Source organism: Piliocolobus tephrosceles, chromosome 11 (genome assembly GCF_002776525.5).
Source record: "Piliocolobus tephrosceles isolate RC106 chromosome 11, ASM277652v3, whole genome shotgun sequence".
Lineage (NCBI taxonomy): Eukaryota > Metazoa > Chordata > Mammalia > Primates > Cercopithecidae > Piliocolobus > Piliocolobus tephrosceles.
In genome coordinates this window covers 109,167,204-109,190,724 of record NC_045444.1, presented here as the reverse complement: position 1 = coordinate 109,190,724, position 23,521 = coordinate 109,167,204, and the positions used below count along the sequence as shown (strand labels likewise).

General features: G+C 41.9%; 1 protein-coding gene, 1 non-coding gene and 1 pseudogene across 3 annotated transcripts in view; 1 reads left to right on the top strand and 2 right to left on the bottom strand.

Annotated features, from left to right (window-relative positions):
- Positions 1-23,521, bottom strand: part of MOGAT1 (monoacylglycerol O-acyltransferase 1) — a 42,405-nt gene that overhangs the window by 2,887 nt on the left and 15,997 nt on the right. Inside the window, exons 2-5 of the mRNA XM_023222224.2 lie at positions 22,049-22,227; positions 21,103-21,307; positions 16,100-16,274; positions 15,342-15,541 (exon numbers count right to left, since the gene is read on the bottom strand). Coding sequence (XP_023077992.1) covers positions 15,342-15,541; positions 16,100-16,274; positions 21,103-21,307; positions 22,049-22,227 — 759 coding nt within the window. The remainder of the gene's footprint in view (positions 1-15,341; positions 15,542-16,099; positions 16,275-21,102; positions 21,308-22,048; positions 22,228-23,521) is intronic.
- Positions 8,992-9,903, bottom strand: LOC111549113 (annotated as a pseudogene). The gene has a single exon (XR_002733606.2). The product of XR_002733606.2 is annotated as a 60S ribosomal protein L6 pseudogene (transcript).
- Positions 12,570-12,674, top strand: LOC111549461. The gene has a single exon (XR_002733746.1). It is a non-coding gene; the product is annotated as a small nucleolar RNA U13 (small nucleolar RNA).

Below are 23,521 nucleotides of genomic sequence, written 5' to 3'. Positions count from 1 at the left end.
CTTTCTTTCTTTCTTTCTTTCTTTCTTTCTTTCTTTCTTTCTTTCTTTCTTTCTTTCTTTCTTTCTTTCTTCTTTTTCTTTCTTCCATGGAGTCTCACTCTGTCAACCATGCTTAATGGTGCAGTCTAGGCTCACTGCAGTCTCCACCTCCTGGATTCAAGCAATTCTCATGCCTCAGTGTCCCAAGTAGCTGAGATTACAGGCATGTGCCACCATGCCCAGATAACTTTTTTTTATTTTTAGTAGAGACAGGGTTCACTATGTTGGCCTTGCTGGCTTCAAACTTCTGGCTTCAAGAGATCTACCAGTCTCAGCTTCTCAAAGTGCTAGGTTGGCGTGAGCCACCACAGCCAGCCTCTGGCCTTAATTTTCACATGCATAGGATAAAAGAGTAGAACTCCAAGATCTTGAAGCTTTCTTCCAGCACTGAGCTTTACTGTTGTTTGAGGAATATATTGAGAAATCTACATGCAAATCTACTAGCAAATCTGTGGCCTTATCAAAATAGCTTCTGTTTTCTTAGTGAAATTATTCCAGCGAGAGAGGTCAGTGTAACTATTCAGGGTGGGGGTAAGAGATCAATCAAAATACATAGTGGTCTAAGAAGATGAAGTGTGTTGTTCTCCACTTACTTTAGTGAGGACTCGTGCATTCTCAATTAGGGAGTCTTCTTTCCTCTGAGCTATCCTACAGCTAATTTCAATCCTGTTATTTTCTCATTGTTTTACTACATTTCAGATGATTCTTCCAGAGAGCTCAAGCATGCTCATATAGAATGAATTTTTTTTTTTTTTTTTTGAGACAGAGTTTTGCTCCTTCTCCCAGGCTGGAGTGAAGTGGCACGATCTCAACTCACTGCAACTTCCAGCCCCCGGGTTCAAGCGATTCTCCTGCCTCAGCCTCTCAAGTAGTTGGAATTACAGGCATGCACCACCATGCCAGACTCATTTTTGTGTTTTTAGTAGAGACAGCGTTTTGCCATGTTAGTCAGGCTGGTCTCAAACTCCTGACCTTGGGTTATCCATCTGCCTCGGCCTCCCAAAGTGCTGGGATTACAGGCGTGAGCCACCGCACCCGGAGTGAATTTACCCTAGAGTGAATTTATGATCATAAGACTATCCCTTTAAACTGTGAGATAGACACAGTCTCTTGTCTTTGCCTTATTTAGTGGTAGGACAAGTGAGGAGCTGAAGGTTCCTAAACTACACTCAAAAAAGCCCAGGAGATTAATACAACTTAAACCCAGCATTCCTGCCCCTGCTTCTTAAACTAACACCAAACCGGATTAAAGAGTAAGAAATCTTTCTCAGTTGCAATTTAGGGTTGAAGTCAGAAGTAACAGAACACAGATCATAATCATACCTTTACTAAATAACTCAAAAAAGCCCATCTCAGGGAAATGAGGTTGAAAGCTACCAGTCCATTAGCAATGGAAAACAACCTGCTATTGAGAGTTCAGTTCCAATACAGCTGCCCCGAAACTAACTTGTGCCCATATTGGAAATAAAGCTATTATTTATCGAGGGTCTACTAGATGTTATTAAGTCAAATCCACAGGAAAACCTAACAAGACAGCCATTATTGTCCCTGTTTTACAAATGAGAGCAATGGGCACAAGAAGGCTAATTAATTCGCCAGCCCATGGAAAAACATCATAAACCTGAAAGGCAGTGTCAGAAATATAAAACTTCAGGGAATGGGCTCCAGCAAAAGACAGAGGGATGAGGACATTGGGGTATTCATGCACCTTCTTGGCTCTAAGACGGTCACTTCACCTTCTGCAAAAGGGAGGACAGATGGAGAGAACAGGTGGTCAGGGTCTTGGTTCTGAGGGCCCCTGGCTTGCTTCAAATCCTAGCCCTATTTTCAGAGGCACTGGAACCAATGAAACTCCATCTTGAATAGGGGCTGGGTAAAATAAGGCTGAGACCTACTGGGCTGCATTCCCAGGTGGTTAAGGCATCCTAAGTCACAGGATGAGATAGGAGGTTGGCACAAGATACAGGTCACAAAGACCTTGCTGATAAAACAGTTTGCAGTAAAGAAGCCGGCCAAAACCCACCAAAACCAAGATGGTGACGAGTGACCTCTGGTCATCCTCACTGCTACACTCCCATTAGAGCCATGACAGTTTACAAATACCTCTATGGTCTAAAAAGGGTAAGCATAAGTAATCCACCCTCCGTTTCACATATAATCAAGAAATAACCAAAAAAAAAACCATGCTCTGTCTACGGAGTGGCCATTCTTTTATTCCTTTACTTTCCTAATAAACTTTCTTTCACTTTGTGGACTCGCCCCGAATTCTTTCTTGCGTGAGATCCAAGAGCCTTCTCTTGGGGTATGAATCCGGACTCCTCTCCTGTGACAATCTCATAACCTACCCCTAATCCCTTAGGCCCAACACTCAATTACTTGGGATCTCAACCTACATCAAAGACCTGATGAATTATAAGCTTTCATCACATTTTACTCTTACTTATCATGAGAACTCAAGGTCCTCATCTGTGAAACCAATATTAAAAACATCCCCGCCATACCCAGCTCCAGTGTTGTGAGGGTCAAATAAAAAGATCTACCTGGAATTGTTCCGTGCTGCATTATTACAAATTGGGATAGTCTTAAAAGGGTCCCTGGAGCCCTAGAAGACCAGAATTTTCTCTCTCCACAGAAAGATCTTTTTAGTACTAAGGAGAAGAAAAAAAACATTTTCAACATAAGACTAAGTTAGCTGCAAACTTCTGCAAAACTCCCTTTTTACAAAACAAAGGGGGGAAGAAACCCGGCTGCATCAGGCTGCTCTTAGAAATAGAATTCCTTGCCCTGGAAAAAAAGTTGCAAACGCCTACTTGTGACAGAGTCAGGAATCATAACTTTTGTTGATGTTTCACTGCCTTTTATAGCTGGTATGCTCAACTGCTCCATTTTCCAATTCCATCCAACAATTCAAGATTAGTTATGCACGTATTGCCTTACACAGCAATCTTGCTCCAGTTTCTACGGTGCTATGCTGTATTTACCTAACATGAGGGAGTTTTGTGGGCTTATGGTATACACAGCTGGAGAAGTGTTTAAAAATGGGCATTATTTTTTCTCGCGGAGGCAAGCAGTAGATTTTTCATAGCAAGAAAAAAAATCTTTGTTTTATTTTTCTGTAACTGTAAAGATTCTGTAGAGTTAATTGTTCTAATAGTTTCATGCAGGAATTGCTCTCCCAAGATGCTACATAGCTGTACACTAGAGAAAAAACAAATCCCAGCACTTTGGGAGGCCGAGACGGGCGGATCACGAGGTCAGCAGATGGAGACTATCCTGGCTAACACGGTGAAACCCCGTCTCTACTAAAAAATACAAAAAACTAGCCGGGCGAGGTGGCGGGCGCCTGTAGTCCCAGCTACTTGGGAGGCTGAGGCAGGAGAATGGCGTAAACCCGGGAGGCAGAGCTTGCAGTGAGCTGAGATCCGGCCACTGCACTGCAGCCTGGGCGACAGAGCGAGAGTCTGTCTCAAAAAAAAAAAAAAAGAAAAGAAAAGAGAAAAAACAGGCAGCGGCTGTGTGGCCGACAAGGGTTAAAGGAGCAGGAACCTGGGTGTCAGATGAAGCCGGAACGCAAATCAGGGTTCACCTGTGGCTTGTGGAGGCTCAAAAGATGCCCAGTGTCAGCATGTGTACATGTATGTGTATAAAGGTCCACACGCAGACACACTCACTCATGAAAGTTGATTGAGCACTTGTATGCTGTCCCGGGTACTGAAAGGTGGAAGAATATGCCAGCCTAAAATGTGCCACTTTGGCACAGAGATGATTTTGAGCTAACGGCACTAAAAACAAACAAGCAAAAAACAAAAAAGAAAACAAACAAACAAACAAACAAACATAAAAACAACTGTCGGCCGGGCGCGGTGGCTCAAGCCTGTAATCCCAGCACTTTGGGAGGCCGAGACGGGCGGATCACGAGGTCAGGAGATCGAGACCATCCTGGCTAATATGGTGAAACCCCCGTCTCTAATAGAAAATACAAAAAACTAGCCGGGCGACGAGGCGGGCGCCTGTAGTCCCAGCTACTCGGGAGGCTGAGACAGGAGAATGGCGTGAACCCGGGAGGCGGAGCTTGCAGTGAGCTGAGATCTGGCCACTGCACTCCAGCCTGGGCGGCAGAGCAGGACTCCGTCTCAAAAAAAAAAAAAAAAAAAAAAAAAAAAAAACTGTCAGGTACAAGAAGGGCACTCTAACCTCCCCTTTTCTTCCTGAAAGCAGGAAACAAAATTCCTCTGTAAAAGATGCCCTCCCTATAGTAGGAATGAAGGAACGTTATCACCAGAGATGTGGAGGCAGGCCAAGAGAAATCCGTTCAGACCTTATTAAAATAACTCTAATCTTCTGTTAGTCTCTCCACTTACTTTAGCCATTTTTCCACAACTGCCTTTCTTTGTTCAACCTCATATATAAACTCAGCCCTTGCCACTTCTCTGGGCCTTCATTTTCTTTTGGGGGTTCCTACATACTTGCAAAAATCTGTATGCTTTTCCCCTGTTGGCCCGTGTCAACTTCATTCTCAGGCCCAGCCAGCGACCCTAAGAGGCTAGAGGTAAAATTTTGCTTCCCCTACAACACCATGTTAGTGCTCTTAACATTATTATTTCCTTTAATCCCTTTTTACAATGAAAACTTAAATTAAGTTTCCCCTTCTTTCTTTCTTTTTCTTTTTCTTTTTTTTTTTTTTTTTGAGACAGAGTCTTGTTCTGTCACCCAGGCTGGAGTGCAGTGGCGTGATCTCAGGTCACTCAGGTCAGGACATGCCTGCCACCACGTCTGGCTAATTTTTTTGTATTTTCAGTAGAGACGGGGTTTCACTGTGTTAGCCTGGATAGTCTCGATCTCCTAACCTCATGATCCACCCACCTCAGCCTCCCAAAGTGCTGGCATTATAGGTGTGAGCCACCGTGCCCGGCCCCCCACCCCCCGCTTTTTTTTTTTTTTTTAATATTTTATGAAATCCCTTACTTAGTCAATTTTTTTGTTTTATTTTGTTTTGTTTTGAGACAAAGTCTTGCTCTGTTGCCAGGCTGGAGTACAGTGGCTGGAGTGACTGCAACCTCTACCTCCTGGGTTCAGTCTGCTTTTTTCCCATCAGAATCTAAAAATGACTTGAAACACAATGGATTACTTTTGTCCTCATGTAGTTTCAAACTAGTTTTATTTAAATAAAATTAATTCCCTTACCTATATATATTTTTTAAAAGAGTCAAACCTTCAGAAGGAATACAATAAGCACTTGCCTACCCCTATTAGACGCAGCAATTTCTAACATTTTGTGCACATGTGCACACATATGTGTGTATATATATACGCATTATTATTTCCATGTTTGTAGGGCCATTTGAAAATAAGTTGTGGACCTCAATGATTCAATCAGGTGCATCATCCCTAAATACTTCTGCAGTATTACTTAAAAACAAGAACTATGTCCTATATAACAACACCATTATTATACTCAAGAAATGTAACCTCTTCACAATATTATTTTGTACTTAATCCAAATTCAAACTTTATCAGTCATCTCAATATCGTTCATAGTTGTTTTCCTGTCAATCTACAACAGCCGTTGTGTTGTATGTCTCTGAGGACCCCCTCCCTCTTGTCTCTTATGACATTGATATTTTTAAAGAGTCCAGGCCAGTTGTTCTGTACAACGTCCCACAATCTGGATGTCTGATTATTTCCTCATGATTTGATTCAGATTAACATTTTGGCAAGTTACTTACACAGGGAAACAGAAACACATTTGAAAGCTCTCAACAAGCTGGTCAGGAGGCCTTTACTCCATTTACCCACCTGCATTTGCCTAGAACCTGGAGTCTAGACTGCCTTCCCATGTATCATGACATTTAATCCCCATAATATCCCTGTGAGAAGACAGAATAATTATAACCGTCTCTTCTTTCACAGTTGTAAACTCTGAGGTTCAGAGAAGATAAATGAAACATTCAAAGTCACTCAGAGTCAGACCTCAAACCCACACCACTTCCTTCTGTACATCCAGCTGCTGCATAATAAATGCCTTCTTAATGCCAAGATCAATCTCTACGTGGCTAGCGCTGGAGCGTCAGCCACAAGCCATCAGGGCAGGACTACCGATGGAAAGAACCCCCTCCTTTCCCCTCCCCTCCCATACCCACCCCTTCTCTTTCTTTGTCTCTCTCTCTCTTCTTTCTCTTTCCTTCCTTCCTTCCTTTCTTCCCTCCCTCCTTCCCTCTCTCTTTCTTTCTTTTTCTTTCTTTCTCCTTCCTTCCCTCCCTCTTTTTCCTTCTTTCTTTCTCTTTCTTTCTTTTTCTTTCTTTCTTTCTTTTTCTATCTCTTTCCTTCCTTCCTCCTTTCCTTCCCTCTTTAATTCCTTCTTTCTCCCTACTCCTCCTCCTCCTTCTCTCTCTCTCTCTCTCTTTCTCTCTTTCTTTCGAGACAGAGTCTCACTCTGTCACCCAGGCTGGAGTGCGGTGGCACAATCTCTGCTCACTGAAACCTCCACCTCCCAGGTTCAAGTGATTCTCATGCCTCTTCCTCCCGACTAGCTGGGATTACAGGCACCCACCACCGCACCCTGATAATTTTTGTAATTTGTAGTAGAGATGGGGTTTCACCGTGTTGGCCAGCCTGGTCTCGAACTCCTAACCTCAGGTGATCTGCCTGCCTTGGCCTCCCAAAGTGCTGGGGTTACAGGCGTGAGCCACTGTGCCCAGCCTCTTTCTTTTTAAAATTTTATGACACAGAGGCAAGGGAACCCACTTCTTACTCGTATTTTTGTAGTTTTCCAACGCTGTCATAAGAATAAAAATAAAATATCACATCCATAATCAGAAGATGGGCTCAGGGATTAATAAAACTCAATGAGAGCCTTGTGGCTGGAAGAGATGGGATGGGGGCCCTTTCTGTGCCATAGGCAGAAATAGTTGATGAGCCTGTCTGCGTGTCTATAATTTGATGAATCTAACATTGGGAGGAGGGAAAGCCCTTCTTTATGGCAAAATGTCAACTAATTAATATAGAAGGAATGCTGGAATTAGAAATTCGCCGGTTTGCAACCATGACTACAAGCACTGATTTAAACACAAATTATCAATGGGTATTAAAGCCATCAAGTAAAATGTGATGAGAGATGGGATAATTTTACACTTCTCTAAGTACCACTATCCCCAGGTTATTTGTTAATAATGAAGAGAAAATGGGGATGGGCTGGGTGGCTCATGCCTGTAATCCCAGCACTTTGGGAGGCCGAGGCGGGCAGATCACCTGAGGTCAGGAGCTCGAGACCAGCCTGGCCAACATGGTGAAACCTCGTCTCTACTAAAAATACAAAAATTAGCCGGGCCTGGTGGTGGGTGCCTGTAGTCCCAGCTACTTGGGAGGCTGAGGCAGGAGAATCAGTTGAACCCAGGAGGCAGAGGTTGCAGTGAGCCAAGATTGCGCCACTGCACTCCAGCTTGGGTGACAGAGCGAGACTCCTGTCAAAAAAACAAACAAACAAAAAAAGAATTACAGTGAAACAGACCTAATGAAAGCCTAATTTGTTTATGCACAAGTGTTTCTTGAGCTTCTACTCTGTGGGTACTAGGAACACACAGAGAACAGACAAGCTGAAATCGCTGTCCTCAAGGGGCTCTGTGATACAGAAACAGAAAATGCAATGTTCCTCCAAGGAACTGCAATGCTTTACATGTTTTTCTGAAAATCTAAATTTATTTCAATTGTCTTTCTGGTAATCCTGATGGATGTGACATTCAAATCAGTTTTTCTTAATTATTATATAATGAATACAGTATCAGTGACCATTTTATTATAGTATGATAAAGTGATAATACCATTCAGAAAACACATAAATTGCATACTATTTCTAAAGTGTGTAAGGAAAATGTATACAGTAGGAGCGTCTTTACAAATTATGCCCATTGAGAATGTTCCTTAGCAGGGAAGAGAGGATTTCGATGGAGGATGCATAGAAACCTAATGGTTTAGCAAGATATGGCGTAAAAAAATATGTAGAGAGGATAACCGTGACCTGAATATGTCACTTTGCATTTGGTAAGAACATATTTTTCAGAGGATTTAATGACTAGGACATTAACAGAAAAACAATCACAGTGATAGTGAGAATCTCTAAAGCTGACATGAACAAACACTCTGGCTGTGCTCACTGAGGATAGTGGTGTAAAAAGTGTGTGGGAAACCATTTTTTAAAATTATTTATTTATTTATTTAATTTTTTGAGACGGAGTCTCGCTCTGTCGCCCGGGCTGGAGTGCAGCGGCGCAATCTCAGCTCACTGCAAGCTCCGCCTCCCGGGTTTACGCCATTCTCCTGCCTCAGCCTCCTGAGTAGCTGGGACTACAGGTGCCTGCCACCACGCCCGGCTAATTTTTAAATATGTTTTAGTAGAGACGGGGTTTCACTGTGTTAGCCAGGATGGTCTCGATCTCCTGACCCTATGATCCGCCCACCTCGGCCTCCCAAAGTTCTGGGATTACAGGCATGAGCCACCGTGGCCGGCCTTGGGAAACTATTAAAGGATGGAGAATCCAGGCTTCTCTGGACACCTGTGAGAGGATTGTAGCTAAGGTGATAATTTAGGATGAATCCAGCTAATACTGAATGAGTTGATGTTTATCTTATGACGTAAGGTAGAGCTTACTTAAGTTAATAAAGTAGGAGAGGGAGCACAGGGACCACAAAAGAACTTGCCGCTCTGAGATGCTGCCTGAATTCTTCCTGGGGTAGGACAGGGAGAACTCACGTCGGGGAGTCAGCAGTGAAGCCACACTGCATTTCAAGTGCATGATTTAAAATAGAAATGAACACAGTCATTGACATCACTGTTTCAGCCTCATATTGTGTTTTATTCTCTGTGGCATTTGATTGACACATGGCTTTACTTTTTTATGGAATTGTAAATGTTCTATCCTCCACTTGTGTTTTTTCTTTCTTTTTTTTTTTTTTTTGTAGTTAGCTATTTAATGAGGTTCTTAAGACATTTAGAACACCAATTTGTGAGGATAAATTCCATTCGTCAGGGCAAAAACAGATCGCAGGTAGCCCTGGAGCTGAGGAACAGCTTTGATTTTTGGTAGAATTGTGAGTCCACAGCTTTCTGATCAATCTTGCGCTGCTCTGTAATCTCATATTTCTCTTTCTGTGTGTCGAAGATCTCACCTTCCTGGTGTCTGGGCTTCCGCAGCTTCTTCTTCTTGAAGTAAGCATCAGTAAGATGTTTTGGGATTTTGACATTGCTGATATCGATTTTGGTTGAGGTGGCAATGACAAATTTCTGGTGCGTTCTTCGTAGAGGAACTCGATTGAGGACCAGAGGTCCAGTCACAAGTAACAAGCCACTAGCCAGCTGCTTCAAGAAAACCACCCTCTTGCCCCTGTGGCGTCCAGTGAGGATGATCAGAATGGTCCCGGGGGTAATGCTGGCTCGCAGTTTTCTCACGTGCTGACTGAAGGGTTTTTTGCCATGGCTCAACAGCTTTCGAGGCACATCTTCAGTAAGATAATATCTAGGCATTTTGCGAAGTTTAACCACCCGGGTACCGCCGTTCTTGTCACCACCAACTGGTTTTGTAAGAGTTGCGAGAACCTTCTCCTTCTTTTTCTTTTCAACCTTGGATTTAGCGGCTGAGTACTTCCTCTTGTACATGGCCTTTCTGGTATACATGGCAGATCGGGAATACCTGCCAATTCCTCTGACAAGGACAGGGTTGCGGCTGCAATGGGGCTTCCCCTTCTTGGGCTTCTTAGCCTTGAGGTTACCCTTTTTCACCTTGCCACCAGCATGAGCCTTCTTGGTTTCGGGTTTCTTCTCTTTAGTATCTGGCTTCTCAACTTTTTCACCCGCCATCTTGCAAGATGGGAAAGAGAACTAAGGTTTTGGCTTCCCGTGTTTTTTCAAGTAAGTAAAAGTATTTAAATACAGTCTTGAGGGTCTGGTTCACACAAATCGAGATGCTCCACATTACTGGCTCCCATTCTTACACCTTAAGATCATAGCAGCTGAGTCTTTATGAAGCACATATGAAACATATTCTTAGCTTGAGTTTTTAAATGTTTTAAAAAACAATGGGATATTGAGCTTGATACAGACTAATAATCATTGTAACTGTTTGCAGGGTAAGTAGAGGGAGGGACTGAAGCAATCTTCTCCTTTCTGAATGTTTAAGAGAAGCACATTGGACAAGTATAAGTGAAAACAAGTTAACAGAGTTGCAGTTTTCCAGTCTTGACAACTAATTCAGATTCAGTCATTCCATTCCACCCCTGACTGATGATTGTTTGTCAGTAGAGGTGTAACTGGGCGATATCAAATGACAAACAATTAAAAAAAAAAAAGCTTAACCAGGTGACAAGTGCAATCATTTAAGTCAACAGACTGCACTTGCTTTCAGCATCAACAGCATATTTCATCTGAGCATATGATTACATTTCATTAAACTTTTAGTTCCTAATATCATGCCTTACAATTTCCTTTAGATCATCCCCAAAGCTAACAATAGTACTTAGCACATAAAAGATCAAAAATGATTAATGAATATTATACCAAAAAAGTAACCAGCTTATCTTGAACAATACCATTGCAAACTTAAATTTATCTCAATATTCCCATTACCCTCACTGATCAAGCCTGTTAACATTCCATTGCATTAAATACAGCATTTAAGAATAATGTCATGTGAAATCCATTTCTGCTCCACTTTTTCAGTTAACACCAGCTCTCGAATACTCAGCAAGACATCATCTTGCAAAAGGAAGGAATATTGAGAAATATCTCCCAACAGGTGAAATCTCCTCAAGCCCAGAACATGAAGCTTGTGAAGCATGTGGCTGAAAAACTCTGTCATGAACTCTGGAACAAAGCTGGAGTACACAGGTGCAACCCATGTCCAGAAAAATAGAAGGTGTATAGGGACAATGGCTACCAGTTCTATAAAAATAGCAAAAGTTGTCCGGGAGAGGTGGGATTATGCCTGTAATCCCAGCACTTTGGGAGACTGAGGTGGATGGATCATGAGGTCAAGCGATCGAGACCGTTCTGGCCAACATGATGAAACCCCGTCTGTACTAAAAATACAAAAATTAGCTGGGCGTGGTGGCACAAGCCTGTAGTCCCAGCTACTTGGGAGCCTGAGGCAGGAGAATTGCTTGAACCTGGGAGGTGGAGGTTGCAATGAGCAGAGATCATGCCATTGCACTCCAGCCTGGAGACAGAGTGAGACTCAGTCTTAAAAAAAAAAAGACAGCAAAAGTTGGCAAAAATGTAAATATATCTGCATTGCTAAGAACTCTACCATCCAAAGATAAACACACAAGAAATGCTGGAGTTTGCCGTGCCTCAAAGCTACTCTGAGTTTTTCTACTCTTATCGGACAGGGCTCTTCCACCTGGGCAATGGTAAGGCCTGACTCTAGAAGGATGGAACTCCTTACTCTTTTGAACTCTTTGATATTATAATAGGTTGCGCCACCCTAAGAAGCAGAGGCTGTGTGACCATCCTCAATGGAAAGCCTTTTTCAAAGAACTGCTGAGAGTTGAGGTGGTGAGAGGAGGGTGGCAAATGGTGAAGCCAGAGACCCTCCATTAATCTCCCTGAATCATTAGGTGAAGGTGATTGATTCTCCAGCTGCAACTACCAACAACAGAGCCGGTAAGTGAGGTCAATGCAAGGGCTACTTGAGACATTGGGAAATGGGACATAATCATGAAAGACCATCTCTCTGACTAGTACAAGATGGGTTCTCGTGTTTCCTGTTCAGGATCATCAGCATTTTCGAGATAGGGTCCATACACATAGTTACCAGTCACAAGAAGTCCTATTCATATGCCACCAACCAGCCTCAGAAATCCATAATGTCATCTACCTTCTTGGCTTACAGATAACATTTAGCTTTCTTTCTTCTCAACATCTAATGTCACCTCCCTGTTTCTATGTCATCCTTATACTTGGGGGATTGAGAAACTTTTTGAAGTAGAGGAAATACATGGAAGTAACATCTTTTGTCCTGACAGTCAAGTAGTTCATGAGAAGTTAGCAATCACTCCCCAGATTGTGCCACCAAATGCACAAGGAATCTTTATTTTGTTTCAGGTCATACTATTCATTTTCCAATCTTCACTAAAGACCTCATCTGCTGTGTCTATGGCCTGCTTCCCTACAGGAAGGGAATAAGAATCTTGTTATAAGAATCTCAGTGTCTTATAAATATATGTTCCTGTGTCCATTAAGAGTCTGATAATTCGGGCCGGGCGCGGTGGCTCAGGCCTGTAATCCCAGAACTTTGGGAGGCCGAGGTGGGTGGATCATGAGGTCAGGAGACAGAGACCATCCTGGCTAACATAGTGAAACCCCATCTCTACTAAACATACAAAAAGTAGCCGGGCATGGTGGCGGGTGCCTGTAGTCCCAGCCACTCAGGAGGCTGAGCCAGGAGAATGGCATGATCCTGGGAGGCGGGGCTTGCAGTGAACTGAGATCGTGCCACTGTACTCCAGCCTGAGAAAAAAAAAAACAAGAGTCTGATAATTCGGTCCTTCTATAATTCATGACCATGACGACTGGGTGCTCACGGGCACTTGTGAGATGTGCCACCCTCTGAACCTTGTTACAACTTCAGCACTTTACCCATCTGATCTGAAGGACAAAAAAAAAGATTCTGAAGCCTGGTGCGGTGGCTCACACCTGTAAACCCAGCATTTTGGGAGGCTGAGGTGGGTGGATCGCCTGAGGTCAGGAGTTCGAGACCAGCCTGGCCAACATAGTGAAATCCCGTCTCTAGTAAAAATACAAAAAATTAGCTGAGTGTAGTGGTGGGTGCCTGTAATCCCAGTTACTAGGGAGGCTGAGGCAGGAGAATCGCTTGAACCCAGGAGGCAGAGGTTGCAGATCATGCCAGTGCACTCCAGTCTGGGCGAAAAGAGCGAAACTCCATCTCAAAAAAAAAAAAAAAAAATTCTGATAATTGTCTCCCTTCCATAGGAATTTCTCTCACGAAAGAAATATCACCCCAATTCAGTTCCATATCAGAATTACTCTCCTCCATATTCCCTTCCGAGAGATTGGAAAACAGAAAAACAGTCACTCTTCACGTGCATCTGTAATAATTTGATTTCAGTTCCTATTTTCTTCCATTTGACCCATATTTATACCTTTCAGATACTTAAGATTTAATAATAATAAGTGTAAATACTGTGAAAAAAAGTCATGTGATTGCACATTAAATGGAAAGCACTTATAAACTGACGGTAGTAAAATCCTAGCCTAGCGAAACAGACCTAAAACAATATTTGGCTATATTGGAATTTTACTTAATGAGCTATCCATGGTGAACATATTACTTCCAGTTTCATAATAAGTTTATAGTTTTAGTAATTCTGCCATTAGTGCCTGGCTCAGCACTTTCTCATTTTAGCTCTCCAATTCTCTTCCAATCTGAGGAGCTAAATACTTTGCTCCTGGGTTTTTGTTTTTGTTTTTTCGAGATAGGGTCTTGCTCTGTCACCCAGGCTATAGTGTCGTGGTGCAATCATAGCTCACTCCAACCTCCAACTCCTGGGCTCAAGTGCTCCTCCTGCCACAGCCTCCCAAAGCACTGGGATTACAAGCACATGCCATGGTGCCCTGCTAATTTTTAAAATTTTTAGTAGAGATGAGGTCCAGCTTTGTTGCCAGTCTGGTCTCGAACTTCTGGGCTCAGGCATTCCTCCTGTCTCAGCCTCCCAAAGTGCTGGGATTACAGGTGTGTGACACCACACTTGGCCAACTCTTCAGTGTTTTTATCAACATGGTCACTTGGCCAACTCCTCAGTATTTTTATCAACATGGTCTTCACCCTCCTCCCTCAACTGGATTCTCCCGAACATGCAGCTTTTTAAACTAAAATGAGTCTAACTAACAGCAGAATCGACAAGGAATGCAAACAAATCAGCAAGAATAAAACAAACGATCCCATCAAAAAGTGGGCTAAGGAAATGAATAGATAATTCTGAAAAGAAGAGATACAAATGCCCAATAAACATATGAAAAAATGCTCAACATCACTAATGATCAGCGAAATGCAAATCAAAATCATAATGCAATACTACCTTACTCCTGCAAGAATGGCCATAATCAAAAAATCAAAAAATAATAGATGTTGGTGTGGATGTAGTGAAAAGGGAACACTTTCACGCTGCTGGTAGGAGTGTAAACTGGTACAACCACTAGGGAAAACTGTAGAGATTCCTTAAAGAATTCAAAGTAGAACTACCATTTGATCTAGCAATCCCACTACTGGGTATCTACCCAGAGGGAAAGAAGTCATTATACGAAAAATACACTTGCACACACATGTTTATAGCAGCACAATTTGCAATTGCAAAAATATGGTACCAGCCCAAATGCCCATCAGTCATTGAGTGGATAAGGAAATTGTTATATATATATATATATATATAAACACCATGGACTACTACTTAGCCATAAGAAGTAATGAAATAATGGCATTTGCAGTAACCTGGATGGAATTGGAAACACTATTCTAAGTGAAGTAATTCAGGAATGGAAAACCAAACATCGTATGTTCTCACTCATAAGTAGGAGCTAAGTTATGAGGACACAAAGGTATTAAGAATGATACAATGGACTTTGGGGACTCGGGGGAAAGAGCAGGAGAGGGGTGAGGAATAAAAGACTACATGTTGGGTAGAGTATACACTGCTGTGGTGATGGGTGCACCAAAATCTCAGAAATCACCACTAAAGAACTTATTCATGTAACCAAATACCACCTGTTTCCCAAAAACCTACGGAAATAAAAAAAATAAAATGAGTCTATAGCAGAATAGCAGAATATACATAAAATAGCTAGCTGCAAAAAAAAAAAAAAAAAAAAAAAAAAAAACCTTTTGCTATAGAAACTGATGCCTATGTGAACTGAGTATAATGAGGACACTTATCACATGAAAATGTTCATCTATCCATAAACTCTGGTATAACTTGTCATCAGAGAATTGCTATATTATAATCGGCTGGCACAGAGAAATAGATTCATTATAGAGTATTAGAAATTTTATTTTGAAAATTGGATTTTACTTGTAATTCAATAGCAGTATTCTTGAAAGTCATCAATTCCTATTCTAGTGGAAAATGTAGTCATTTCATAAATAAAAGGAATACCAGAAACAAAACTCAAATGACATCTACAGGATTATTATTTCAGGAAGTTCTTACTCAAAGCCACTTCCCTTGCATTAGCATCTCAATCAATAACAAGAAACACTGCTTAAAGAAAGCTGATCATTGTAGTCATTTTATGTACATACCAACAGTGTGGATGGCTTTCCTATAGGGCATTAGGCCAAAATTGTACTGAAAAACTCCCCTGGCATGAAACAGGGGCAAAGCAAACCCCATGATCTTCTGTAGTTTATCTTGAACAGTCCTAATCCATGAGCCTTCGGGGTTGTCAACTTGTTTGAACAGTTCATTTTCACCAAAAGAAAACACTGGGACCAGAGAGGCGCTGCAACAACAAAGGGGACGGGTGAGAATATTCAATGAAAAGGATTCAAATAATTTATTCTGTTTAGCTGACTCTTGCAACAAACTCTGAAAAATTTTTAAATGTGCCCAAGCCTTCCTGTATTGCTAATTTCACGTTCATTGAAACTGTCTTAAACTTGACATTCTTTAGGGAGGAATTTCAGCAGGCTAGCCATTGATGGGATTTTATTCTATAGAAAATTAGGGTTCCAGGAAGCTTCTCTTTTATCTGTAGCTTTGGCCACTGTTGATTTGGCTGGAAAATTACACTGTGTGTATAGAATGTTGGTGTTTGTTGTTGTTCTCATTGTTTTGCTTTTAGAGTTAAGTTTAATTGCTGAATGTCATGGCATTGAGCTACTGTAGTAAAAAGGTCATATTCCATTCCCCAAGAACATCCACACCTGCTTTTACTGTCAGATGGATTTGGAGGAGGTCTTTAAGGGCTAGAAAATCACCTTACTTCTTCGTGGTTTGTTTAATACTGTCTTTACTTTGCTGACCCACTACTTTATAAAAGAAAAAAAAAGCCACTTACCCATAGGTCAAAGCAATTTTAACAAATCCTTTCCGCTGGCGGATGAACAGAGTGGACTTTCCAGGATGGGCATCCAGTGATTCTTTTGCACCCCCAAGGACAATGACAGAGATGTTTCCACCTCCCTCCTTGCTTACCACATAGGACACACTTTTCTTGGAAACTGAAACTAGCCCTTAATGAATAAAACAAAAAGTGTAACTAGTTATCCTCTAAAAAAAAATTACAATGTTTTATCATAATATTCCATGACAATAGTAAACATTTAACAAAATTTCCTACACTGCTTACCTTTGGAGCACTTTGTAAGTTTGTAATTTTTCATAGTCAAATCTTTGGTAATGTATTCTATTAATAAGTTAACATTTTGGCAGGTAGTGGGCTAGGTCTTTAAAATGCCATTCAGTCATTAGTAGGTTTACCACTTGTTTGTTTAGGTAGGCTGTGCACTGCTGAACTCTACAGGACACCATTTATATTGCATTCTAAGTAAAAGGATCCCCTGCCCCTGGAGTTGTTCAGTGCGCAACCTGCACAGCTGTATGTGGTGGCCATGATATTTATCCTGGCAAAGTTTTACACAGAACCAAAAAGTATATTCTCCAAGAGGCTGCAGTGGATTTTCTGAATATCCAATGGCCTGTTTTCAGATATTCTATATGGATCATTATTTTCCAAACCTGGATTTATAATATAAATGTGATAGCATTTGGCTGTGTCCCCGCCTAAATCTCATCTTGAATTGTAACTCTCACAATTCCTTCATGTCATGGAAGGGACCAAGTTGGAGGTAACTGACTCGTGGGGGCAGGTCTTTCTCATGCTGTTCTCATGATAGTGAATAAGTTCCACGAGATCTGATTGTTTTATAAAGAGGAGTTTCCCTGCACAAGCTCTCTCTTTGCCGCCATCCATGTAAGATGTGACTTGCTCCTCCTTGCCTTCCGCCATGATTATGAGGCCTCCTCAGCCATGTAGAACTATAAGTATTTCAATCCTCTTTTTCTTCCCAGTCTTGGAATGTCTTTAGCAGCAGTGTGAAAATGAACTGATACAAAGTGGTTAAAAATTTAAAAAAAATCAAGACATTTGACAATCTAGATCACTTGCCAGATCTCTACATGTTTCCAATATGGATAGTCTGCCTTTGGTAAATTGTTCATTTAAAACAGTTTGATAATTGTTCAGTCTATATTTCAGGCTTTCCCATGTAAAAATAACTTAAAAGATTCCTTTTCAGATTTCACATGTTCTGCATACTGAGGAAAATATAGGAAAGAATAAAGACAAAAATACAAACCATTCTTGAACTACATTTCAGAAATAATCACTTTTTAATGTCTTATGTGTCTTTCCATTCTGGGTTTTATCCATTTTTATTTAGTCATAACAGAATGTGTTAGACAGGCTTTATAAAGACATAGCATATCTCATCTCTTGAAGAAAATGGTATGCTAATTTTACTATGGGTTTCTATTATGGGAGGAATTATGACAGGATTCTGAATGACCCACTGACCTCTTAAGAGGCAGAGGATGCTGGGTTAGAGGTAGAGAGCCTGAGCCTGCCCAGATGGGTTCGAACCTTCACTGAGGTCAAGGCATGCCATTCTGCTCTGTGTGAACCTGAGTGAGAGATGGGTGCATCTCTTCCACCAGGAAGAGGGTCTCTTTGGTTTCCACACCCCTGGCTCTCCTAGCTTGCCTCTGGCCACTTCTCAGTTTTCCCTCAGGTTCCTTGTCTTCAGGCCATCTTTCAATGCTGTTATTTCTTAGGGGTCCTTCCTTATCTCTCTTGTCCTCTAACCTCATCTACACCCATGGATTCAAATACCATTTATGTGTGCTGAGTTCTCCCAAACCCATCTGTCAGGAGATCTTCCTCCTCAGGTTCCAGGCTCATATCTCCAATTGCCCAATTGACATATCTATATTGACAGCTCTAAGACACCTTGAACTACACGTCTCAAAACCAAATGCATTAAATTCTCCCTCAAAGTGGTCCCTCTTCCAACATTACTTATCAAGGTGAATGGGACCATCATCTACCTGATCAAAACACAGCTTCTTCCATATGTAGCCACCTTCTCCTTTCTTAGCCACCACATTCATTTGAAAGCATTTATTGAGCATTTGCTATAGGCCAGGTACAGGGCTAGATGTTGATAATGACAAAATACAGTTGCTGCCTTCATGAGGATGAATCAATCACTAAGTCTTAGTGACTCTATCAGATATTTTTGATATTAATCTCCTCTTCTGTATCTCCAGTGCCATTGCCACTGTTAGCTTAGCCCTTATCACCTCTCCCTTCATCACCCAACAGGCCTCTTCCATCATCAGTCTCCAGGCCTACCTGCCTGTAACCACTTTCCAAGCTGCTGCCTGAATTATCTTTCTATTACACCAAATCCATCAGATCCCTCCTTTGCTCAAAATCCCTCCAAGTTCCCTATGGCTTATCTACAAGATAAAACCGAAAGTTCTCTGTATGGTATATATGGCTCTTGTGATCTGATCCTGTTACCTGTCCAGGCTTAAGGGGTAAACAGAAAGGAGTACGAACCTGAAACACAGTTGGCTCTGGCTGACACCTGATAGGTATAGATATACACAAAATGGGACAAGAGAAATGGGTTGGAGGTGGGATTTAAAAGAACTCACAGATGCAGAATCCTCTTGCGTAAGAGCAAAACAGAGTGCTGTCAGCAAAGGCCCTCTGAAATGAGGTCTGGTGCCTATGTCTGTCAGTCTTTCACTCCCAGAGAGGCAGCCACCTGGGCAGGCACAGTCAAGAGGGGCAGCCTTGGACCAAGGGCTGTCCTAGGAATCTGGTTCTGGGAAGTATAGATAACTCTCTAGACTTAGAGACAAGGATAGTCCAAACCTCCACTGGCTGAAAGTTTGAATATTTCTATTTACCTTTTAGAGAAAGGAAGGTTGTACCACAGAAAATAATTCATGATGTCAGAAACCAGTGATTGCTGGGCGCAGTGGCTCATGCCTGTAATCCCAGAAGTTTGGGAGGCCAAGGCGGGCGGATCACCTGAGGTCGGAAGTTCCAGACCAGCCTGACCAACAGGGAGAAACCCCGTCTCCGCTAAAAATACAAAAATAGCCGGGGGTGGGGGAGCATGCCTGTAATCCCAGCTGCTCGGGAGGCTGAGGGAGGAGAATCACTCTAACCTGGGAGGTGGAGGTTGCCGTGAGCCAAGATCACACCATTGTTCTCCAGCCTGGGCAACAAGAGCGAAACTCCGTCTCAAAAACAAAAACAAAACAAACAAACAAAGAAACCAGTGATTGCAAACAGGTTTCCTCTCCAAAGCCAGCTCTAGTAAACTGCAGTGGCTATAGGGGCACTATAAGGAGACAGACTCTAAGATGGAGTATATGCGTCTGATATGGCCATGGAGAAAGGGGTACCCACATCTCTTGGGCCATAAATTTGCCCAACCTGCTCTTAACTCTACGACTCAAACTCACCTGCGGCAATGCTTTGAATAAGCAAACACTTTAAATATGTTTCTGTGCTTTTGTGAAACTTAAACATTTTTCCCTGTAATTTTCTTCCTTTTATAAAACTCTAAAACAATGTATACAAAACAAGGAGGAGAAGTAATTCCCCCCCAACCAGACCTTTGGTGGTTAAGAGGGGGATAGTGCACCCTCTGCAGGCCAGATGCGGGATAGCTTGGAGGGTTTAGTGCGCCCTCTAGTGTGCCCTGTGGACCAGGCTGGACTTTGAAAACAGAAACAGAACCTGAAAATCCAGCCGTGAATCCTGGTCCTTGGGTGCTTAGTGATATCCTACCAGGTATATAATGACAATAATCACTTGAGAAATTAATAGGACGTAATAAAAATCTAGAAAACCATGAACAATTATTTTCTTTCCTTCTTTCTTTTTTGAGACGTAGTCTCGCTCTGTCACCCAGGCTGGAGTGCAGTGGCACGACGTTGGCTCACTGCAACCTCCACCTACTGGGTTCAAGCAGTTCCCCCACCTCAGCCTCCTGAGTAGCTGGGATTATAGGCGCCTACTACCATGCCCTAATTTTTGTATTTTTAGTAGAGACGGGGTTTCACTATGTTGGCAAGGCTGGTCTCGAACTCCTGGCCTCAAGTGCTCCAGCCCACCTCAGCCCCCAAAGTGCTGGGATTACAGGCATGAGCCACTGCTCTCGTCTCTTTGTATTTAATTTTTTAATTGTGATTGGGTCTCATTCTGTCACCCAGGCTGGAGTGCAGGGGTGCCATTTCCAGTAACTGCAGCCTTGACTTCCCAAGCTCAGCTGATCCTTCCACCTCAGCCTCCCAAGTAGCTGGGACTACAGATGGGTGCCACCATGCCCAGCTAATTTTTGCATTTTTTGTAGAGACAGGGTTTTGTCATGTGGCCCAGGCTGGTCTCAACCTCCTGGGCTCAAGAGATCTGCCCACCTCAGCCTCCTAAAGTGCTGGGATTACAGGAGTGAGCCACCGCGCCCGGCCTGGACTCTTATTTCTGAGCCAAGTTATTTTTAATCTAGGAAGACAGCAAGTTGAATATGTTTAGTTTTATCGCTGCTGATACTTCAAGACACAACGAAAGACATTTTCCATTTCTAGTATTCGTAACAGCGTGCACGGTGCCTCTCCAAGGCAAGTAAGTGATTTGTCACTTACTTGATCCATGATTTCTTCTTCTACATCTGAATACACAAAATGCATTCATTACTTTATTTGATCATTGTGTTAATATTCATTGAACATTTCTATGTTCCAGGCACCATGCTGGATACTTAGGATGGAACAGAAAAGAAGACACAGTTTGTGTCTTTCTGACACTTACAGTCCAGTGGGGGAGGGCAGGAAACACCCAGACCACAGAGGAAGTGCCAGATGAGGATAAAACAGGTTTTACTCTAAGAGACCATAAACACACATGGGCCTGTGAGGAAATGTTCTGTGTGCTCCTGCTACCCCAAAGCACTGTGGAAGCAGTGATCCGCCATCACTTACCAATACTCATCATATATTCTCGGAAGACAGGACACCAGAACCAAAGTGGCAGCACATGAAGATATGAAGTAAAGCCAGGAAACAGCTCCTTGAAGTCGGAATAATTTGTAGAAAAATTCCCAAAGGCTCCAACCGCCAATATTCCATGGGGGTGAAACCCAAATATATAGTTGTGACTTGGATCCAAATCTTGAGTTTTGATGAGCTATGGCACATTCATATTGAGATTTAAAAAAAAAAAAGAAAATTCCCTTATTATTTTCCAATGAGAAACAAAAGGACTAGTTTTTGTGTCAAGAGACAATGGAGAACATGACTCATTTTTGTTCCCTGGGTTGGAGCTGTTTCCAAATTTCCAAACCATCTTCTGAGCCCAGATTCCTTTATATACAACCTTCTAGATTTTATCAAGTCAGCTTACAGTTCATTTAGTAATTGGAATCAAATTGCAGCCTTTCTCCCTGCTATGATTTGAATGTGTCCCTCAAAAGTAAGTGTTTAAAAATTTAATCCCCAATGCAACAGTGTTGGAGGTGGGGCCTAATGAAACGTGATTAGGAATGAAAGCAGAGTTAATGGATTAATGCCGTTATCATAGAAGGGGGTTTGCTGTCTTGGGAATAAGTTCCTTAAAAAAGAATGAATTCAACCCCCTCTTGCTCTTTCTTGGCCTCTCCTGCCCTTCCACCTTGCGCTGTGGGCTGTTGCAGCAGGAAGGCTCTTGCCAGATGCCAACATCTTTGGTATTGGCCTTCCCAGCCTCCACAACTGTGAGAAATAAATTTGTTTTCTTTATAAATTACCTAGTCTTTGGTATTCTGTTTTAGCAGCACAAAGCAGATTAAGACACCCCCTCTGAAAAAGAAGCTTGAGATGTATGTGATGAAAACAAATTTCCACTCTTCTCCTAACTCAACATAATACTTTTTAAAACAATTGTACTCACATGAATTGGAAAATAGTCCTTAAAGTGTTTCCAAAGAGTCCAATTTTTGATCCAGCTGGATCTCCTGCCTCCTTGCTCTGGGGTATGCCAGTCAAAGTAAAGCCACGTCAAATAAGGGATGTAAAGGAACCAATAGTTGTGTATGATCAGCATCACAGTGATTGCAATGGACATCTGCCCTGTAAGAAAAGAAAAAGTCTCATGGAATCAGAGTCTGTTAGTATCTGCTCGCTGCAGTGGTCCACGGCAGGGGGATTCATACATACAAGATATGTTAAACCGAGCCTCAGTTCAGGTAAGGTAATACAACAAGACAGTGATGACATAGTATTATTTAACATTTATTGGATGCTTACTATATGCCAAGTATTGTGTTATGGACCCTGCCAAGCTATTTTTATTTAATCCTCATGTAGCCACATACCAATAAAGTAGCCATAGTACTCTTTTTAGTTTTGAAGGGCGAGGTGGAAGGAATGGGTAGAGGAAACACCGAGCCATAATGTTCTTTCTAAAGAAGAGAAAATGGAAGCTTATAGAGGGATTGAGGTGCCCAAGCCACACAGCATTTAAGTGGTTGATCTGTCTGAATTTAAAGTCTAACTACTTAATCATAGCTTTACATCACCTCTCCTCTGTGAATATATGGAAGGATCAGCACTGACAGGAGGGATGTGGAGAATTTCCTACTACAGGAAATCCTATCTTCCTATCTTGACCGAGCAACCATTATTCATGTGTCCACAAAGAAGGCCCATTCTAGCAACAAACTTCATTTTCAGGAACTCTACTGTCAGAGACTGAAATAGCAAAGGTGGGACTCTTCAGATCTTAGCATGCATCACTTCTTGCAACATTTGATAATGAGAGAGCAATCCTAATTATTTATGTGCCTAATAACATAGCTTCAAAATACACAGGGCAAAAACTGTCAAAACTTGACTTGGATGGTATTGACAAGAGTGGTTACCTTCAAGTAACACATGTAGCTCAGCTATACGTTTTTTAAATGTCTATGTTATATACTACAATTTAAAAATTATGAAAAGAGAAACATGCTAACAAGAGAAAGAGGATGTACATGAAGACATAAAGCTTGGCACATAGTAAACCTTCACTAAATGCCAGCTACTATGACTTTAAGGAGTGCTGTTGCTGCTTTCTCTTCTATAACACACTGTAGTCTCCAATCTGGGGTTCGTTTCCACTCCCAAACTCTTATCTACTGCCAATCAACTTTGTTAAAGACAACCCTGTCCCCAAGTTATCCACCAAAGTGGATAGTAGATAAATAGCACCTTAATCTATTATTGAAATATACACATATCTACTGACATATATGTTTTACCAAAAACAGAACATTTATTTACATTTTTTCTTTTTTTTTTTTTTGAGACGGAGTCTCGCTCTGTTTCCCACACTAGAGTGCATGGTGCAATCTCGGCTCACTGCAGCCTCCACCTCCTGGGTTCA